The sequence below is a fragment of the Ahaetulla prasina genome, chromosome 8 (assembly GCF_028640845.1).
Source record: "Ahaetulla prasina isolate Xishuangbanna chromosome 8, ASM2864084v1, whole genome shotgun sequence".
Taxonomy (NCBI): Eukaryota; Metazoa; Chordata; class Lepidosauria; order Squamata; family Colubridae; genus Ahaetulla; species Ahaetulla prasina.
Genome location: NC_080546.1, coordinates 19,383,159 through 19,405,276, shown reverse-complemented (window position 1 = coordinate 19,405,276; position 22,118 = coordinate 19,383,159). Strand labels below are relative to the sequence as shown.

Here is a 22,118-nt window from a genome sequence, read left to right as displayed (position 1 = left end):
AAGATAATTCTAAATCAAATTAAAATGTGTTTTCAGATTTTTTTTATTTTTTTAAAAATTGTGTGCCCCTAAATCAATTTGGATGATTTCAACACTTCGGCTCATGTGCAAAAACTGCTTTTTTCTAATCAAATTGAACTGACCCAGCTTGCTGAATCCATGCAAATGTCCAAAGATAATTGGATTGATTTTCCAGTTTGAATCAGCATTTCAAATTAAATTTTGCATGATTTATACAGATTTTTTTTTTATCTTCTGGTCTTGGTGTAAATAAGACTGATATGGAAAGGGCAAACAACTCCTGATGGATGAGTAAACAATATATATATATATATAATATATATATATATATATAAAAGCAAAGCAAAAAGAAAGATGGAAGGAAAATCCCAAAGCCTACAATCATCTTCTTACCCCAATTTAGGAGTGGTTACTAATTCTATTCATTCCTCACATTTACATCTACATTAACATTATTAAAAGAACAGAAGTGCTATTTGAGATATTTTTCAGAAATTGTAGGCAATCAAATGATGGACGGCAAAAGGAAAAAAATAGACTGTTGGACCTCTTCTGGATGTTCAGTCAATGTGTCTCATCCATTCAATAGGAAGCCAAGGCAGTTATATCATCAACTTCACAAAAATTTGGAATGTACAGTCTGGAGAATTCTGAAAAAAAAAACATTTCAAATACTCATTAAAGTTAACATGCTAGCTCCCCTATCCTTCCCTCACCCCCCAATCCTTGTCTTTATTTTACAGGAACAGCTCCAATTTCAGAAACAACCGTTATAAAAGGTAAAACAAATGGGTAGCAGCAGCTGAGAAGAATCAAAGTCAGTTAAATTGTCCACCTGAACAAATACTGACTCTCTTTACCCATCTTGCTGGCCTAAAGTCTGAAGTTCAGAGGTGTGAAGATTGTGATGAAGGAACACGTTTTTCCTGCTGTACATGTGCAAAGAGATTGGCCCTCTTGGGGGTTGTCCAAGCCTTCCTATGAAGGTAGACGGTTGTCGACTGAGGGAAGGTTGATCTTTTGGAGGGCCCGGAAAAATGGCGCCGTTATCAGCCTTGGCTGTTGATTTTGACACGTTTTCCATGACTCCCATTAAGCCATTGTGGTTCACCTCAGAAGGGAGGGCTTCATAAGAGTCTCTTGTATGCTTGATAACTTCCACTATTTCTTTTTCCTTCAGGAGGTTGCCGAGACAGACACTTGACAATTGGCAGTTTTTGTTTTCACAGGACGTGGCTTGGCTGCCTGGTGAATATCTAAAATGGTCCTCTGTGGCTGTACGTACTGATCTTTTGTCCTTTATGTTGAGAGTTTGGCTCACCATTTTGTTTAGGTAGGTAGCCTGGAGCAAAGGAAACAGAAAAGGGAAGGAGAAAAATATTAGAGAAAAAACATCACTTTTCAGCAAGGCTGCTTAGGGCACACAAAATGTTCCCGTTAATCTCTGCAGCTACACAACTGTGGTGTGTTTTCACCACTTCTGCATTAAAATTAAAATCCCTGCCCCTACCTCTAAGACTCCGTTAAAATGGCCATCATATTTTTTCCCTTTTGATGTTTAATTATCATTCTATATTTTTTTTAAAAAAATGTCATCCTAATTTATTTTTTAATTTTAATGTTAATTTTGATACATTTCTTTATTGATCGAGAGTCCCTCTTTGAAGGAGAAGTGCAATTTATAAGTATGAAATATAAATATAAATAAATAAAATAGCAACGAACACAAATATCTGATTTTTCCCTGCAAATATAAAGAATATTAGGGGATTCAACTTTAAAAGAAATAACATTTCAGGTATGTTTTTATTGAAAAAGAATTTATTTATCTATTTCAGATGGATTGGAAACAGTAAAAAATGGAAATCTTGTCCTAGTCTTATAATACCAAATTTGTGAATAATTCTAATATGTTTATCAAAACATTCATTCCAAACCATAAGACTTTTTTCTGAGCTGTTGTTAGAATTCTTTTGGTGCTGTTATGTAATTTGCATTTTATTTCAAAACAGGCATCCAATTTAAATTAAAAGCAGCCCTCAACTTATGACAGTAATTGACCCCAGAATGATGGTTGTAAGTTTTGTGAGTCATAAAGCAAATCATCAAACAACCTCCCGAATGTTATGGCCCCCCCCTTTTTTTTTGTGGTTAGTTGTTAACTAAATGCTGTGATTGTTAAGCAAACCCATTGTCTGCAATGAGTTTTGGATTTTTTTTGCCAGAATGTGGAAGTAAATGTTGGCTTCCAGCAAAAAACATAATAAATTGTGAAACTTGGATGCTGAAAACATCTGTAATTGTGGGTCAGTTACCAGGCTCCCAAAATGCAGCCAGGTGACGGGGGATCCAGCCATCGGACCTTTGGTACTCAAGATCCTTTTTTGGAGGGATCATCATAACTTTGAACAGTTACTACAGGTAAGTGATCGGTCAGAAGTTGAGGATTACTTGCATTCCAAATAGATGCTGGCTGGTTTCTTTTTAAACACATCCATTGTTTTAGATCTAGTGACAAGAAACCCAAAATCTTTCTAACGTCACAGCACCCTGGCGTAACCCTGGCTTCACCACCATAAGATCCATCCTGAGATCCAGATTTAACTCTCGGAAACAGTTCTACATCGCTAAAAAGGGATTAAGAGTTGTAAACCTAATCTTGCATAGTTTCTTCTCCGGTAAGATTACACTACTAACCAGAGCATACAAAACAATTGCTAGACCAATTCTTGATTACAGCTCATCTGTCTGGAACCTACACTGCATATCGGACATTAATACAATTGACCGTATCCAGAAATATTTCACAAGAAGAGTCCTCTACTCCTCTGATCGCAACAAAATACCTTATGCCACGAGACTTGAAATTCTGGGTTTAGAAAATTTAAAACTAGGCTGCTTTCGGTATGACCTGAGCTTAGCTCATAAAATCATCTGCTACAATGTCCTTCTTGTCAATGACTACTTCAGCTTCAACTACAACAATACACGAGCACACAATAGATTCAAACCTAAAGTGAACCGCTCCAATCTCAACTGTAGAAAATAAGACTTCAGTAACAGAGTTGTTAATGCCTAGAATGCAGTACCTGACTCCATGGTCTCATTTCAAAATCCCCAAAACTTTAACTTAAAACTGTCTACTGTTGACTTCACCCCATTTCTAATAGGTCTGTAAGGGGTGTGCATAACAGCACCAGCCTGCCTACCATTCGTGTCCTAATGTTCCCTTTAGTTGTATTCATTTTATGTTTTCAATTTATGCTTATATATATTATTTAATATGTATTTGACAAAATAAATAAATAAATAAATAAAGTAAGTTATGTTCTCATCACTGGAAAAATATACAACTGGAAAGATATAACTAGATTTCAGGAACAGAGACATCTAACAATATGAGATAAGTCTGAAAAAAGACAGCCAAACACCCAGTGGTGTATTCAGCTGGTTTGGACCGGTTCAGGCGAACCGGTAGTGGCGATCGCGGGTGGGCCTGCCTATCCGCCCCAGCACTATGCTGTCCTATTTAGCCACGTTTTGGAGGCCAGGCGCCTGCGTGGAAGGTGCATGCGCAAGCAAAGCACATGCACGGAAGGCTGGGCAGATGCATGGAAGGGCATGCACAAGCAAAGAGCATGCGCAGAAGGCGGGACACATGCACGGAAGGCTCACACGTGTACAAGCAAGCGTGCATGTGCAGGGTGAACCGGTGATAAAAACCTGTGAAATCCACCTCTGCAAACACCTCTTCTCTAAGAAAGAATGTTAAAGGCCTGCCTTTAGCATTAGGTAGGAGCTTCCTATAGATAGGAAGTTCCCTACTTATAGTTACAAAAACTTGCATTCATTTTTCTTCCCTTGAAAAAGTGTGTCATAATACCTGCTGCCAAATTCACATCTAAATGTATTTGTGTTGATGTTGTCAAGTAAAAGAATAACTGAACGTTTTAAAAAGGGATGTGCATGCTTGTATTTAGATTACACAAAGATATGCACAAACACATACTTTGTTACCTAAATAGGGACTATGGTAACTTCTAAGGGAGTTATTTAAAAGCTATAGCATACTGCAATTAACAAGTTATGTTTCTCACTGCTTTCTGAAAATAGGATAAAAACCCACACATATTACAGTTCTAAAGTCCCAGGTTGTTATATGAGAACCGACTGTCTTTTGTACTTTCCCTTTATGTTATTATAATTATTCTCTAATTACCACATTTCCCCATTTGCACCTCTCTATGAATTTACCTAGGTATGCAAATTGAAAAGAAAGGGATTTGTTTTTTTCTCTTCGTACCTTCAGTCAAGTTCATCAAAATGGAAAAAAAATCAAGTATAAAATTCTAACCAGCTTTTTACACTATAAATTTAACAATTTGAAATTTGTTAATTCAACATACATAACAATAACTGTAACGAGAAAAATTATTAATGACATGGAAACTATAATGCATCCTTTAGCAATGAACTAGCAGATTATCCTGAGTAATAAGATAGAGCAGGAAAAGTACCGGTTGGAATTCCCTTCCAATTTGATTTTCTGAAATTGTAATTTACAAAGGAGCAAAGAGAGCATTAAGCAAATGTTTAGGCTATAAGAAGTAGCCTAATCCAATCTTTTTTCAGTACCAATAAGTTCTTAATGCTTTCAAGGGTGTCTCACTCAGAATAGAGCTAGTAGGACCTTGGAGATCCTCTAGTCCTCATCCCAGTCTTTTCTTAAAAACCTCCAGTGATGAAGCCCCTACAACAGGGGTCTCCAACCTTGGTCCCTTTAAGACTTATGGACTTCAACTCCCAGAGTCCTTCAGCCAACTTTGCTGGCTGAGGGACTCTGGGAGTTGAAGTCCACAAGTCTTAAAGGGATCAAGGTTGGAGATCCCTGCCCTACAACATCTGAAGGCAAGCTGTTCCACTCGTTAATTGTCCTCACTGTTAGGAACTTTCTCCTTAATTCCAGGTTGCTTCTCTCCTTAATTGGTTTCCATCCATTGTTTCTTGTCTTGTCTTCAGGTCCTTTGGAAAGTAAGTTGATCACCCCTCCTCTTTGTGGCAAATACTAGAATACTGCTATCATGTCCTCCCTAATCCTTTTTTTTTCTCTAGACTACCAAACCCAAATCCTGCAACCGTTCTTCATATGTTTTAGTGTCTAGGCCTTTCATCATCTTAGTTGCTCTTCTTTAAGAGTTAGTTTGAGTTGGCTTGCAGTATAAAGAGCTTTTCTATGGCTAGTGATCCATACGGTTTCACTAGCCAAGCAATCGGAATAAGTCTTTCCTGACAAAGTTTATTAAAAGGTATAAACCTTCCCGAGCTGCAGCAGGTTTTGCTTTGCTTGGCATCGTACCAGTTTCCTTTTCTAAATTATGAAAATCCAGTGAAACAAATAGAGCCACAAGGCTGGGAAATGAGATGTTTTCAGGCATAGTGACATTCTGCAGTACTATCCAGAAGACTCGCAACCTTTGCATAAACATACAAATATAGTTTGAACAGTGTTGGGGGTCAGGGTTTAATGATTGTAATGTAGACAAACAGTTTTCCTGTCCTTTTACTGGCAACTGAAGCTGGCAATTTCAGCAATAAGGCAATCTGTTCCTATATGCTATGCAAACTACAGGTAACTGAACAGGGATTGGCAAAAATGTTTTGATTGCTGATTGGTTGAGCCATGCAAGCTTACATAAATTCAGGCCACCCCAATGAAGCTGTTGAAGTGCTGTCCCGGTGCGTGGAAGCCGTACGGGTCTGGATGGGGAGAAACAGGCTCAAGCTTAATCCCTCCAAGACGGAGTGGCTGTGGATGCCGGCACCCCGATTCAGTCAGCTGCAGCCGCGGCTGACTGTTGGAGGCGAGTTATTGGCCCCAAAGGATAGGGTGCAACTTAGGTGTCCTCCTGGATGAGCGGCTGTCGTTTGAAGATCATTTGACGGCCGTCTCAGGGGCCTTCCACCAGGTTCGCCTGGTTCGGCAGTTCGCCTTCCTTGATCGGGATGCCTTGTGCACGGTCACTCATCGCTCGTTACCTCTCGCCTGGATTATTGTAATGCTCTCTACATGGGGCTCCCCTTGAAGTGCACTCGGAGGCTTCAGTTAGTCAGAATGCAGCTGCGCTGGTGATAGAGGAGCTCCGTAGCTCCCATATAACACCGCTCCTCGCAGACTGCACTGGCTGCCTGTGGCCTTTGGAGTGCGCTTTAGGGTGCTGGTTACGACCTTTAAAGCGCTCCATGGCTTAGGGCCTGGGTACTTACGGGACCGCCTGCTGTTACCACATGCCTCCCACCGACCCGTACGCTCTCACAGAGGGACTTCTCAGGGTGCCGTCCGCCAAGCAATGTCAGCTGGCGGCCCCAGGAAGGTCCTTCTCATATCAAAATCCCCAAAACTTTAACTTAAAACTGTCTACTGTTGACCTCACCCCATTCCTAATAGGTCTGTAAGGGGTGTGCATAACAGCACCAGCCTGCCTACCGTTCGTGTCCTAATGTTCCCTTTAGTTGTATTCATTTTATGTTTTCAATTTATGCTTATATATATTATTTAATATGTATTTGACTAAATAAATAAATAAATAAATAAATAAATATAAAATCAAATAAATAAATAAATATAAAATCAAATAAATAAATAAATATAAAATCAAATAAATAAATAAAAATCAAATAAATAAATATAAAATCAAATAAATACATAAATTCAATAAACCACAATGCAGCAAGCTATGATTTACTGTGTTGTCTGGATCCAGCTTTTAAGTCATCTGCCCTTCTGATAACTATTGGACAAATGGCAAGTGATGGAAAAGGTTAAATGATACTGACAAATGATAAACTACCAATGGGTTATATAATGTTTTTTCCCCTTTTCTTTTTGCTTCCTAGGGCTGAGAGTGTGTGAGTTGCCCAAGGTCAGTCAAGTTTCTAGTCTGATGCCTTCAGATTCAAACTTTTATTGTCAACATGTGCAACACGTCAACATGTGCAACACGTCAACATGTGCAACACGTCAACATGTGCAACACGTCAACATGTGCAACACGTCAACATGTGCAACACGTCAACATGTGCAACACGTCAACATGTGCAACACGTCAACATGTGCAACACGTCAACATGTGCAACACGTCAACATGTGCAACACGTCAACATGTGCAACACGTCAACATGTGCAACACGTCAACATGTGCAACACGTCAACATGTGCAACACGTCAACATGTGCAACACGTCAACATGTGCAACACGTCAACATGTGCAACACGTCAACATGTGCAATATGTGTAGTATAATATATACACAATACAATTCACAGTGAAAGACAAAAACAAAATCCCTACCCCAGTGAATCCTGCTAACATTCACCCAATCCTACTGTGAACTTATTGCACATTGCACCGGCCCCGCAAGTCAATCATATTATGTCGTTGTAGTTATTTTTCATTCAAGAGTCTGACATCAATACAGCAAACTGGCTTTCTATACATAATCTCACAAACGCAAATATGCAGCTCAGAAACTTTTTACTGGAGATAAAATCTACACAGACATCCTCATACCCATCAATTCTTTTCTACTTTGGGCTAGGTGACATTCTAAAATTTGCAAAACAGGGTAAGAAATAGTAAGCCCAAGGAACGAAGATGTGAGATAAGGAAAAATCTTTTTCTTCTTCTTCTTCTGCCATATCCGCCATCGGACGTTGGCGACCATGTTGGCGATCCTATTTTTATCAACAGCCGCACAAAAAAAGTGCTGCTGAATTTTGTCCAAATCGGTCCCTCGTTCAAAATAGTTAAATCTAACCTGCACCAAACAATTTGCTAGTTGTCTTCATTTTTTTTCTTCATAAAAAAGTTTTATTTTTACAATCATATCAAACAGCTCATCCAATATACAGTTATATACAATTAGTCGGGCTTGCCCAGTCACCACCCCCCTTTTTAACTCTCTTCCCTCTTCTACCTTCTTCTACCTTCTTCTACCTTCTTCTACCTTCTTCTACCTTCTTCTACCTTCTTCTACCTTCTTCTACCTTCTTCTACCTTCTTCTACCTTCTTCTACCTTCTTCTACCTTCTTCTACCTTCTTCTACCTTCTTCTACCTTCTTCTACCTTCTTCTACCTTCTTCTACCTTCTTCTACCTTCTTTCCAAACCTTCCTCTCCTTCTCTTATCTACATCCTCTCCTCCCTCCACCCTACACCTTCCTTCTCCCTCTTCTACCCCTCTTCCTTCCTCTTCTACCTTCTTCTACCTTCTTCTACCTTCTTTCCAAACCTTCGCATGCGCAAGCAAAGCACATGCACGGAAGGCTGGGCAGATGCATGGAAGGCGCATGCACAAGCAAAGAGCATGCGCAGAAGGCGGGACACATGCACGGAAGGCTCACACATGTACAAGCAAGCGTGCATGTGCAGGGTGAACCGGTGATAAAAACCTGTGAAATCCACCTCTGCAAACACCTCTTCTCTAAGAAAGAATGTTAAAGGCCTGCCTTTAGCATTAGGTAGGAGCTTCCTCTAGATAGGAAGTTCCCTACTTATAGTTACAAAAACTTGCATTCATTTTTCTTCCCTTGAAAAAGTGTGTCATAATACCTGCTGCCAAATTCACATCTAAATGTATTTGTGTTGATGTTGTCAAGTAAAAGAATAACTGAATGTTTTAAAAAGGGATGTGCATGCTTGTATGTAGATTACACAAAGATAGGCACAAACACATACTTTGTTACCTAAATAGGGACTATGGTAACTTCTAAGGGAGTTATTTAAAAGCTATAGCATACTGCAATTAACAAGTTATGTTTCTCACTGCTTTCTGAAAATAGGATAAAAACCCACACATATTACAGTTCTAAAGTCCCAGGTTGTTATATGAGAACCGACTGTCTTTTGTACTTTCCCTTTATGTTATTATAATTATTCTCTAATTACCACATTTCCCCATTTGCACCTCTCTATGAATTTACCTAGGTATGCAAATTGAAAAGAAAGGGATTTGTTTTTTTCTCTTCGTACCTTCAGTCAAGTTCATCAAAATGGAAAAAAAATCAAGTATAAAATTCTAACCAGCTTTTTACACTATAAATTTAACAATTTGAAATTTGTTAATTCAGCATACATAACAATAACTGTAACGAGAAAAATGATTAATGACATGGAAACTATAATGCATCCTTTAGCAATGAACTAGCAGATTATCCTGAGTAATAAGATAGAGCAGGAAAAGTATCGGTTGGAATTCCCTTCCAATTTGATTTTCTGAAATTGTAATTTACAAAGGAGCAAAGAGAGCATTAAGCAAATGTTTAGGCTATAAGAAGTAGCCTAATCCAATCTTTCTTCAGTACCAATAAGTTCTTAATGCTTTCAAGGGTGTCTCACTCAGAATAGAGCTAGACGGACCTTGGAGATCCTCTAGTCCTCATCCCAGTCTTTTCTTAAAAACCTCCAGTGATGAAGCCCCTACAACAGGGGTCTCCAACCTTGGTCCCTTTAAGACTTGTGGACTTCAACTCCCAGAGTCCTTCAGCCAACTTTGCTGGCTGAGGGACTCTGGGAGTTGAAGTCCACAAGTCTTAAAGGGATCAAGGTTGGAGACCCCTGCCCTACAACATCTGAAGGCAAGCTGTTCCACTCGTTAATTGTCCTCACTGTTAGGAACTTTCTCCTTAATTCCAGGTTGCTTCTCTCCTTAATTGGTTTCCATCCATTGTTTCTTGTCTTGCCTTCAGGTCCTTTGGAAAGTAAGTTGATCATCCCTCCTCTTTGTGGCAAATACTAGAATACTGCTATCATGTCCTTCCTAATCCTTTTTTTTTCTCTAGACTACCAAACCCAAATCCTGCAACCGTTCTTCATATGTTTTAGTGTCTAGGCCTTTCATCATCTTAGTTGCTCTTCTTTAAGAGTTAGTTTGAGTTGGCTTGCAGTATAAAGAGCTTTTCTATGGCTAGTGATCCATACGGTTTCACTAGCCAAGCAATCGGAATAAGTCTTTCCTGACAAAGTTTATTAAAAGGTATAAACCTTCCCGAGCTGCAGCAGGTTTTGCTTTGCTTGGCATCGTACCAGTTTCCTTTTCTAAATTATGAAAATCCAGTGAAACAAATAGAGCCACAAGGCTGGGAAATGAGATGTTTTCAGGCATAGTGACATTCTGCAGTACTATCCAGAAGACTCGCAACCTTTGCATAAACATACAAATATAGTTTGAACAGTGTTGGGGATCAGGGTTTAATGATTGTAATGTAGACAAACAGTTTTCCTGTCCTTTCACTGGCAACTGAAGCTGGCAATTTCAGCAATAAGGCAATCTGTTCTTATATGCTATGCAAACTACAGGTAACTGAACAGGGATTGGCAAAAATGTTTTGACTGCTGATTGGTTGAGCCATGCAAGCTTACATAAATTCAGGCCACCCCAATGAAGCTGTTGAAGTGCTGTCCCGGTGCGTGGAAGCCGTACGGGTCTGGATGGGGAGAAACAGGCTCAAGCTTAATCCCTCCAAGACGGAGTGGCTGTGGATGCCGGCACCCCGATTCAGTCAGCTGCAGCCGCGGCTGACTGTTGGAGGCGAGTTATTGGCCCCAAAGGATAGGGTGCGCAACTTAGGTGTCCTCCTGGATGAACGGCTGTCGTTTGAAGATCATTTGACGGCCGTCTCAGGGGCCTTCCACCAGGTTCGCCTGGTTCGCAGTTGCGCCTTCCTTGATCGGGATGCCTTGTGCACGGTCACTCATGCGCTCGTTACCTCTCGCCTGGATTATTGTAATGCTCTCTACATGGGGCTCCCTTGAAGTGCACTCGGAGGCTTCAGTTAGTCAGAATGCAGCTGCGCTGGTGATAGAGGAGCTCCGTAGCTCCCATATAACACCGCTCCTGCGCAGACTGCACTGGCTGCCTGTGGCCTTCGAGTGCGCTTTAAGGTGCTGGTTACGACCTTTAAAGCGCTCCATGGCTTAGGGCCTGGGTACTTACGGGACCGCCTGCTGTTACCACATGCCTCCCACCGACCCGTGCGCTCTCACAGAGAGGGACTTCTCAGTGCCGTCCGCCAAGCAATGTCAGCTGGCGGCCCCAGGAAGGTCCTTCTGTGGGGCTCCACACTCTGGAACGAACTTCCTCCGGGTTTACGCCAAATACCTGACCTTCGGACATTCCGTCGCGAACTGAAGACGATCTTTTATTTGCGGGGCTGTCTTAAATTGAATTTTATCTTTATCAATTTTAAACGGGTTTTAGTATGGAAATTTTTTAATTTTAGGCTAATTTAAATAAATTTTTTAAATGGTATTTTAATCTGTATATTGTATTGTTTTATCTTGCCTGTACACCGCCCTGAGTCCTTCGGGAGAAGGGCGGTATAAAAATCAAATAAATAAATATAAAAATCAAATAAATAAATAAATTCAATAAACCACAATGCAGCAAGCTATGATTTACTGTGTTGTCTGGATCCAGCTTTTAAGTCATCTGCCCTTCTGATAACTATTGGACAAATGGCAAGTGATGGAAAAGGTTAAATGATACTGACAAATGATAAACTACCAATGGGTTATATAATGTTTTTTTTTCCCCTTTTCTTTTTGCTTCCTAGGGCTGAGAGTGTGTGAGTTGCCCAAGGTCAGTCAGGTTTCTAGTCTGATGCCTTCAGATTCAAACTTTTATTGTCAACATGTGCAACACGTCAACATGTGCAATATGTGTAGTATAATATATACACAATACAATTCACAGTGAAAGACAAAAACAAAATCCCTACCCCAGTGAATCCTGCTAACATTCACCCAATCCTACTGTGAACTTATTGCACATTGCACCGGCCCCGCAAGTCAATCATATTATGTCGTTGTAGTTATTTTTCATTCAAGAGTCTGACATCAATACAGCAAACTGGCTTTCTATACATAATCTCACAAACGTGCAAATATGCAGCTCAGAAACTTTTTACTGGAGATAAAATCTACACAGACATCCTCATACCCATCAATTCTTTTCTACTTTGGGCTAGGTGACATTCTAAAATTTGCAAAACAGGGTAAGAAATAGTAAGCCCAAGGAACGAAGATGTGAGATAAGGAAAAATCTTTTTCTTCTTCTTCTTCTGCCATATCCGCCATCGGACGTTGGCGACCATGTTGGCGATCCTATTTTTATCAACAGCCGCACAAAAAAAGTGCTGCTGAATTTTGTCCAAATCGGTCCCTCGTTCAAAATAGTTAAATCTAACCTGCACCAAACAATTTGCTAGTTGTCTTCATTTTTTTTCTTCATAAAAAAGTTTTATTTTTACAATCATATCAAACAGCTCATCCAATATACAGTTATATACAATTAGTCGGGCTTGCCCAGTCACCACCCCCCTTTTTAACTCTCTTCCCTCTTCTACCTTCTTCTACCTTCTTTCCAAACCTTCCTCTCCTTCTCTTATCTACATCCTCTCCTCCCTCCACCCTCCACCTTCTTTCTCCCTCTTCTACCCCTCTTCCTTCCTCTTCTCCTCTTTCCTACCTCCTACTCTCTCCTCTTTTCTCCCTCCCCACCGTTCTAAAATGGTAACTGGGCAGACCTGACCCTACATTAATTATATTTATACATCTTCAATAATCCCTGTACATTAACCATCACTCCATCTCTATCCTCAACCCCCCAATTCCCCCTTACCCCCACCCCCACCCCGACTTCCCAGGACAAAATGCAGGGTATCAAAACTAACAATCATAATCCAAAATAATTCCTAAATTATAATCTCTAATCACTCCACATAATCACACTCTCAATTCCCCTCTCCTTCAGAAATATATCTAATACAAAATATTTCCTAAATTTACTCATATGCTATTCGATATTTTTTTATCTGATACTTATTTTGAATATAATCAATCCACATTTTCCATTCTAAAATATATTTTTCTTGTGTATAGTCTTTCAAGTAAGCAGAAATTTTTGCCATTTCTGCCAGATTTGATACTTTGAGTGTCCATTCTTCAATTGTAGGTAATTCTTCTTTCTTCCAATATTGAGCAATCAAAAGTCTTGCGGCTGTTATTAAGTTCAAAATCAATTTAGTCTCTATAGCTGTACAATCCATAATTATTCCTAGTAGAAAGAACTGCGGAGTAAACTTAATCTTCTTTTTCAAAATATTCTGCATGATCCACCATACTTTAATCCAAAATGCTTTAACTTTTTTACAAGTCCACCATATATGGTAATAAGTGGCATCTTCACAATCGCATCTCCAACATTTAGCCTGTACATTAGAATACATACATGACAACTTTTTGGGGTCTAAATGCCATCTATAAAACATCTTATAAAAATTTTCTCTCATATTTTGCGCTTGTGTAAATTTAACATTTCTCACCCAAATTCTTTCCCAAGTTTCTAACATTATTGGTTGCTGAAAATTTTGTGCCCACTTAATCATACAATCCTTAACCAATTCAGTCTCTGAGTCTATTTCTACTAATACATTATACAACCTCTTAATATGCTGTTGGCCTTGATCTCTCATTTGTTTTAACAAATTATCCTCAGTTTGCTTAACACCTATTTTTTGATCTTCATATTTTTATATCCCTCTATATCAGGGGTCTCCAACAGCAAAGCTGGCTGTGGAATTCTGGGAGTTGAAGTCCACCAGGTTTAAAGTTGCCAAGGTTGGGGACCCCTGCTCTATATTATCCCTGAGAGCTGTTCGGTGTCATGGTTACAATATCAGGCTATAAATTAGAAAACTGAATTCTATTCCCACCTTAGGCACAAAGTGAGCCGGGTGATCACGGGGCCAGTCAATTTCTTCTAGGCCTAGGAACGAGGCAATGGCAAATCTTGCTAAGAAAACTGTAGGGAATTCAATCTCCGAGAATCAGACCCAATGGATTGTATGAAAAAAAACCCTGCTTCTTCCTTGTGCAAACACTGCTTCTTTAATTACCTCTATTTGGGTTTTTTTATTGTTGTTCTCCATCTAATCTTGCCACTATAATCCTCATTTCTCTTGACCTATCCACTTTCCTTTTCATATTTCTGTTAAGATATAATATTTATTCTTTTTATATAACAAAGTCGTCTTGATGGATTACTTTCATAGCAATCCATTCCACACCAATTCATTATTCATCTATTTCTACACATGTGCTTAACTTATCCACTGCCACTGCATTCTCCTCACTTTTGTATTTTTTCCAAATTTACTCAACTTTCACATTTGTCTCTTACATAGACATTTTCATTTATTCTGACAAACATTAATTCCTTGCAACAGATAACATTCTACCTGTGACCTTCTTAACAGCATTTGTAGAGCTTAACATTTCTTCCATTCCCTTATCTTTAGCACACATTCTGTTAAGGTTCAAATATTCATCCACTATTTCTGTTTTTTGCTATTTATATACAACCTGCAGAAATTCATTTCGCATTCAAAAGAATCTACCTTTGACTTTAATGTGTTAATTTTTTTCCAGTTTGTATTCATCCATTTTTCAGAGTGGAAATCAACTGGCAAATATGGGCAAATCTCACACAAGATAAATTTATAATTCAAGCCTGTTCACTTTGTTATATGCCATCTCTAAAGAAAGAAACTGGACTGGACTAGATTCTTAAATTTTAATTGTTTAAATTTTAGATTTGGTTTTAACTTGGGGTTTTATTATTTATGTCTATTTTAAATATTCGGCCTATTTAATAAGTTTTTTAGATTAATGTTTTACTGTGTATATTTATGTTGTTTTTAGATGGCTGTACACCGCCCTGAGTCCCTAGGGAGATAGGGCGGTATAAAAATATGAATAAATAAATAATAAATAAATAAATAAATAAACATATAATACATTTTCTCAGTCATACATTTCTTGTAACTTGCTGAAGAAAAATAATAAAGCAACAGTTTGGTTTCCAAATTTTGTTGATGATGATCCAAAATTGTGCTAATTACATAAGGCACTTTATCAATGGTATAGGGTTTCCTTCCCGAGCAGGGGGTTGGACTAGAAGACCTCCAAGGCCCCTTCCAACTGTGCTTCGATTCTATTCTATTCGGTTCGGTTCGGTTCGGTTCAGTTCAGTTCTGTTCGGTTCTGTTCTATTCATGCAATTTACCATGAGTTGTAGTGTTGGCTATCAATGGCTATTAGTGTTGATGGCAGTGTTAATTATCTCTGAAAGCCTATGTGGGCTGCCTTGTGCAGTTGGTTGGTCACTTTGAAAACATACTGCTGGACTAGATGGGCATAGAATAGGCAACAGCATTTTCCAACTGACTGTCAAACAAAAAATAGTGTCTTCATTCACATGTTTCATGAAGAGCCCCACCCCTCTATGGGTGAACCACTTCCATATTTTAAGATTTTTTTCTGGTACTCTATCTACTACAGATCCAAATTATTGCATGGTTTTTCCCAAAATGGTTATCAGCCTATGATCACTTCTGTAAGAACCCCACAATAATTTGCATGTCGGAGCAGTTCATGCTTTATGACACATCCTTTAGCTAGTTCATTTATAATGAAATCTATACTTTCACTTCGCTGCAGGGTGTGGTGGGTTTCAACATTTTTTTCTACTGGTTCTGGTCAGTGTGGTAGGGGAAGGTTACTCCAAAATCCCCATTTCCTCCCAATTATCTGGGACTCAAGTGGCAGAGAATAGATGGGGGCAGGGCCAGTCAGAGTTGGTATTTACCGGTTCTCTGAACTACTCAAAATTTCCGCTACCGTTTCTCCAGAACTGGTCAGAACCTACTAAAACCCGCCTCTGCCTGCAGGTATCTTAAACTTTACAATATCAAGCCACCTTCATTTAGAACTACTGCATCCTTCTCCTTTCTGTTAGTTTCCCAATTTTTTTTTCATTCATTCATGCATTCATTCATGCATTCATTCACACATTCATTCACACATTCATTCACACATTCATTCATGCATTCATTCATGCATGCATGCACTCACTCACTCACTAATGCATGCTCTTTAATATTTACATTTAAAATCTTATGTTTCATGTCACAATCTTCCATATGCCATGGGCATACCACAGATTGGCCCACACATAAAGACATCTGCTGTCATCATTACTGTGATCAATTATAGTAAGGCTTGCACATATAATCCTTTAGACCCAGCAACAAGATTGAGGGAGAGAAGACTTTAGCCTTCCAACCTTATGGACTAGAGTTTAGAGGTTAGAAGTCTCAAATCTTCTCTCCATTAATATTTTATATTTCCACACCATATCTTAATGTAGCAGCTTGGCAATTCTTGCCACCATGTTCTATCTTTCAGGAGGATATCTCTTGAACTTCAACATATGGGAGGAATAGGGCTCCCGCAACTGATGCACTTACCCAATCAATAAAAAGGGTTATAGGAAATAATGTAAGGAAATAACAACAACAACAACAACAACAAAATAAATTGCAAAATAAATGCGAAAAGCCCCACTGAACTTAAATCAATACTCAACACAGTTCAACTGTTCAGCAGCGACATCAAAATGAACTTTGGACTTGAAAAATGGGCTATATTATCCATGCAGCAAGGAAAAATGGAAAAAACAGAAGGAATAGAACTGGGAAATGGAAACATAGTAAAAGCATTAGCAAAGAATGATGGTTACAAACACCTAGGGATATTGGAAGCAAATAACATCTTGAATGGAAAAGTCAAAGAGTCAACGCAAAAGGAAAACATCAGGAAGGTCCGTAAAATATTAAAATCAAAGCTGAATGCTGGAAACATAATTAAAGCCATTAATACATGGGCAGTTCCAGTGATACGCTACTCAGCTGGAATCATCAACTGAACTTCGGCTGAACTGGAAAACTTGGACCGGAAACGCACAAACTTTTGAATATGTATCATGCTTTACATCCATGAAGTGACATCAACAGATTGTACCTGCCAAGAAAAATAGGGGGCAGAGAACTATTGCAAATCCATCAAACTGTAGAAGAAGAAAAATGAAGTTTGAATGATTAGGTGAACTAAAGTACAGAAAAATTGCTGCAAGCTGTGAAAACAGAGAACATTATAAAAACAATAGAAACAAAGGCAGAATATAAGGAAAAACAGCTGGATGACAGATTAAATTGAGGGAAAACCAAAGCTTTGCATGGACAGCACTTGAAAAACATTGAAAGAAAATGTGATGACAACTTTACATGGGCATGGCTTAAGAGAGAAACCAAAAGATTTAATACTCACTGCTCAAGAACCAGCACTACAAAGTAATGCCATGAAAGCAAAGATATAAAAATCCATCGACAATCCAAACTGCCAACTTTGCAACAACAAAGCCAAAACTGTTTCACATTTAATATGTGAATGCAGCAAAATTGCACAAACTGTTTATAAAGCTAGACACGACCAAGTTGCTAAATTAATCCACTGGTCATTATGTAAAAATATATGACTTACTTCTAACCAAAAAGTCATGAGAACATAAGATGGAAAAAGTTATAGAAAATGAGAAGATGAAAATCTTGTGGGACTTTCAAATACAGACAGATCATCGTTTGGAACACAATATTCCAGATATCACAGTTATCGAAAACTGAAATGTACAATTTATTGACATCGCAGTACTTGGAGATGCCAGAGTCTAAGAAAAAGAACTAGGAAAAAATCATGAAATATCGTGACCTGGCCATCAAAACTACACAGCTATGGATGAAACATGTAACATGTAACAGTGATACCCATTGTCATCGGGGCACTTGGTACTATGTCAGAATGGTAATATATCTGAGCCTCTGGTGGCTCAGCAGACTAAGTCTGTCTGTTATTAACACAGCTGCTTGCAATTACTGCAAGTTCAAGTCCCAGCAGGCCCAAGGTTGACTCAGCCTTCCATCCTTTATAAGGTAGGTAAAATGAGGACCCAGATTGTTGGGGGCAATAAAAGTTGACTTTGTATATAATATACAAATGGATGAAGACTATTGCTTAACAGTGTAAGCTGCCCTGAGTCTGCGGAGAAGGGCGGGATATAAATTCAAATAAAAAAAAAATAAGAATTTTATAAGATACATCAACAAATTGCAGCTTCCTGCAATAACACAAGTGGAACTGCAAAAAACTGCGCTACTTGGAACATCGTAGATTTTAAGAAGGTACTTGGTTGATACCTAGGATGCTGGCAGCAACCCATATCAACCATTAGCACCAGTCAATGGTATTTGTGTAGCATTTTTTAATGTTCAGTTGACTAAGTTTCATGTTTAATGAATAAAGTAAATAACAACAACAACAAGAACAATTTGAATACTTTAGGCATTGACAAATTCACCATCAGTCAATTGCAGAAGGCAGGTTTACTTGGAACAGCTTACATCCTGCGATGAATTGATGGTATACAGATAGTCCTTGACTTACAACCTTTCATTAGTGACTGTTTGAAGTTACAGCGACGCTGAAAGAAGTGCCATCAAACATCTAGTTTTGCCTATCCCAGGTCACTATAAGTTGACAAAAAGTGCCAAACCCAGTCTGAGCATCTGTCTGACTATGCGATGATCAATAACAACAACAACAACAAAACGAAAAGACCTGCAAATAGAAATAGAATGACAGTGGCAAAAGAAACAAAGGGAGTACCAATATCAACAGCGGGGTTGGGTGCAATACTAAACAATTGAAGCATCACTTGAACACCGTTAGCATTGACAAATTTACCATCAGTCAATTGCAAAAGGCAGCTTTATTCAGAAGAGCTTATATAATGCGACAACACGCCTCTAACACCACAAAACATTATCATTTGCCTATCCCAGGCCCTTGGGAAGAACTCGATAGGTGGATAAAAATGCCAAATCCAGGCTGAATATCTGGCTGACAGTGTGACAAACAATAAGAAAAGAAGTAATTCCTTTTTTGTCAGAGGAAATCATCCTCTCCCTGTGGAAAAGAGTCCATAGTATATTGTGATTAACTGAATGTTATTTGAATAATGAAGGGAAAGAAAAAAAATAGAGATCATTTTCAAAAGCCCTCCTTTTTAATGTTAAGTAGCTACATGTGAGCATAATCAGTGATGGAGGAAAGTGTCTGTTTAAATCATACACAGCAATTTAGAAGAACATCCTGCAGAAAAATATGCAGGAAAATACAAGAATCTGAGCATATGATCCCAAGACGATTCTGGCTTGCTGTGATGTCGAAGCATCTGTAATGTAAATAGTTGCCAATTTGCATAAATACACAAAAACTAAATTTGTATAGAGCCACTAATTGGCAGAGACAAAATATTAGATTTAGAAACAAATACATAAAAAGATGTTACGTACTTATCACTGTTCTTAGTTAACTTTTCTTTATTTCTCTGGAGGACAGAAGACCTTGGAACAGATATGGCTTCAATGCCAGTTTGTTCCCTGAATAATACTTCTGACAAATTCCAAATCTAATAAGAAAGAGAATCTTTGCTTTTTATTTCTGATCATTAGCATAACGCACCTTCCATAATTTGGTCATGTTTTCCAAAAAGGGCCTAAATATTTTATCTCTCACAAAAAGAGATGAACTGAGGGATTCTTTTGACATATGTGCTTAAGATCATGCTAGAAATGAGATCTTAATTCTAATATATGAACTGAAAACATGTGTAGCATGATGGGCTTGGCAGGCAGGTTAAGAGGAAGGATAATGCAGGGAAGGTTGTTTTCCTATTCACTATTCATTTAACAAAGCTGTGTTTTCTCAATTTAAAAAAAAATGAGCTTTGTTCTTTTCTTTAATATGGGCCTAGCATCTCCTTAGGCTTCAAACCCCCAATTATTATTTCCCCAGTGTCTGTGCAAATAGGCACAGTGGAAATATTTTCGTACATTCATTTCAGTTTCGTTTAAGTAATCAGATAAAGACATTTGGAAGTAAATTTAGAGGAGCCACCAAAGCTTTTTTTTTATCATCAAAGTTGTTTGGGGGATCCCTTCAAAGGGATCCCCCAATGCTGCATGTCTGGTACCCTTTCTCTCATGTTGTTCCTCAGCTTCATTAGTAGCTGTTTATTTTGAAAAGTGCTGAGTTGAGTCACCAACACATGCTGATTGCAGATGGAGATTTTTATTCGTACAAGAATATCTTTGGCAAAAGACCCGTGGTGAAAAATATTCATACCAAAAGAAAGAACCAAAGTAAATCAAATGGGCCAAGTTGATCTCAAATAAAACTATATTATCAAAATCAAAGCTGGATGTTCGTGATGGGAAGAAGCACTCAAATTAGGTTTGGGCAATCCAGCTGAAAGAGAAAATCAAAGGAAAGGCTACAAAGATTTATAAAGGAATACACACTTTCCAATTGCTCAAATTGGAAATATGTATGATGCCCTTTGTTTAAGAACAATCGCAGCAAAAGATAAAACAACAAAATCCAGGCACAAGAGAGAAGCGAGCATCATGGTATTCAGTAGAATACCGGGGTCAGAAGAATTACAACATTACAAAAGTAAGAGTGGGCCAGTCCATAATAAGTTACTGCAGACTGATACAGATTAATTGATCAATCTATTTTTCACAGGAGGAATCCTAAGAGAAAGGCGTAAGGAAAGAAGCTTCTTGAATGAGAAGCAAAACCCCAAGAAATTCCTGTTGCTTTTTTGGGGGAAAAAAACTCTTTAGCACAAGAGGTCAAAGCCATAAACAGAAATATTTCACTCTGCAGCAGCAGTTTGTGACTTAAGGTAATCAACACTGATAATTTTATAGAAAGGAGATAAAAAGGAAAACTGCTTGCCCCCTTTCTATACTCATACGATTTTAAACAGCTTTTGTAACCCTGGCAGTTTATGTAACTGCGGATGTAATTTACCAGCAACAGTTTAATTTACCAGTTAAAATCAGCCCCATAGTATGTATCCCATCTGTCAGCATGTCAGCTGCTTAATTTGTACAGTGCCTTGGTTTCATGCCCACCAGCATTCAGTGCAGCAAATGATCCAACAGAATGTAATTTAGCTAGACTAGGTAATAGTTCTTCATTTTAGTTTGTTAAGACCTGTTCTTATTTATTGATTTTGGGATGCACCTAAACCATCCACTGTAATTTTTTTTACAACCTGAATTTGTTTCCATTGATCAGCTTCCTTCTGGCAAATATCTACCTAGCCAAGAATCTCATTCATCCAAATAACAGGAAGCAAAGAAGCTTCAGTTATGCTGAAATAAAGCACAGCTGGTAAATTCACCACCTGAAAACCCAGCAGGGTGCTAAGTGGTTTAGAACAACAATATAGAAGAAAAAAGAAAAGATTGATTAGCCTGCATTCTCCAATTTTCTTTAAAAAAAAATTATTACATTTTTTTGCATTCTCCAATTTTCGTTGCCTAATTTAATATCTAAATTTTTTTTAAAAAAATTGCATTTATATCCTGCCCTTCTCCGAAGACTCAGGGCGGCTTACACTATGTTAGCAATAGTCTAATCTAAATTCAAAGTTATTGAAATAGTTTATAAATGGCTTGTTCTCCTGTCCTGCTTGTCATACTACGAAGATGGCTTACAATGCAATATTTTTTTAAAAGCATGTCATCTTGAGGTTATTTCTAGTTCTCAGCTGAGGCAAACTAGAATCGTTTGAAGCTTTTTCCAGTTTGGAAGTGATATTTTCCTTCTTTTTCCCCGAAAAAAACATTCTAGGGCAAAGGTGTCAAACTCGATTTCATGGAGGGCTGCATCAGGGTTGTACCTTGGGGGGCCAGGGTGGGTGTGGCCAGATATCACTCGTGTCGGGGGGGCACCTGTGGTGGCCCAAGTGCTCTGCCAGAGAAAACGGGCTCCCGAGCTCCATTTTCAGCTGCAATGGCTTTCTGCAACCTTCTACCAGTGAAAACAGAGCTCCTGAGGGCCATGGGCCAGTCATTCACTGTTTCCAGGTGTGCCACGCAGACCAGATCTAAGCAACCCATGGGCCGGATCCAATCTGTGGGTTTTCAGTTTGACACTCCTGATTTAGGGAGCGGACAGGAATGATATCCTGGTCAGCCACAATGAGTTTGGCAAATTAGTTCCATTAATATCCCTTTCTCTAATCTGAGCTCTGGAATTCTAAAGAAAGATTGTACGACTCTCTTGGTTT

General features: G+C 38.6%; 1 protein-coding gene across 2 annotated transcripts in view; it reads right to left on the bottom strand.

Annotated features, from left to right (window-relative positions):
• Nucleotides 1-386: 386 nt before the first annotated feature.
• CCSER1 (coiled-coil serine rich protein 1) overlaps nucleotides 387-22,118 on the bottom strand; it is a 998,177-nt gene continuing 976,445 nt past the window's right edge. The window contains exons 10-11 of one of the 2 annotated variants that reach the window (XM_058193884.1): nucleotides 882-1,363; nucleotides 387-671 (exon numbers count right to left, since the gene is read on the bottom strand). In XM_058193884.1, the coding sequence (XP_058049867.1) occupies nucleotides 638-671; nucleotides 882-1,363 (516 nt within the window). In that variant the 3' untranslated portion in view covers nucleotides 387-637. The remainder of the gene's footprint in view (nucleotides 672-881; nucleotides 1,364-22,118) is intronic. The other variant, XM_058193883.1, reaches the window with a different exon arrangement.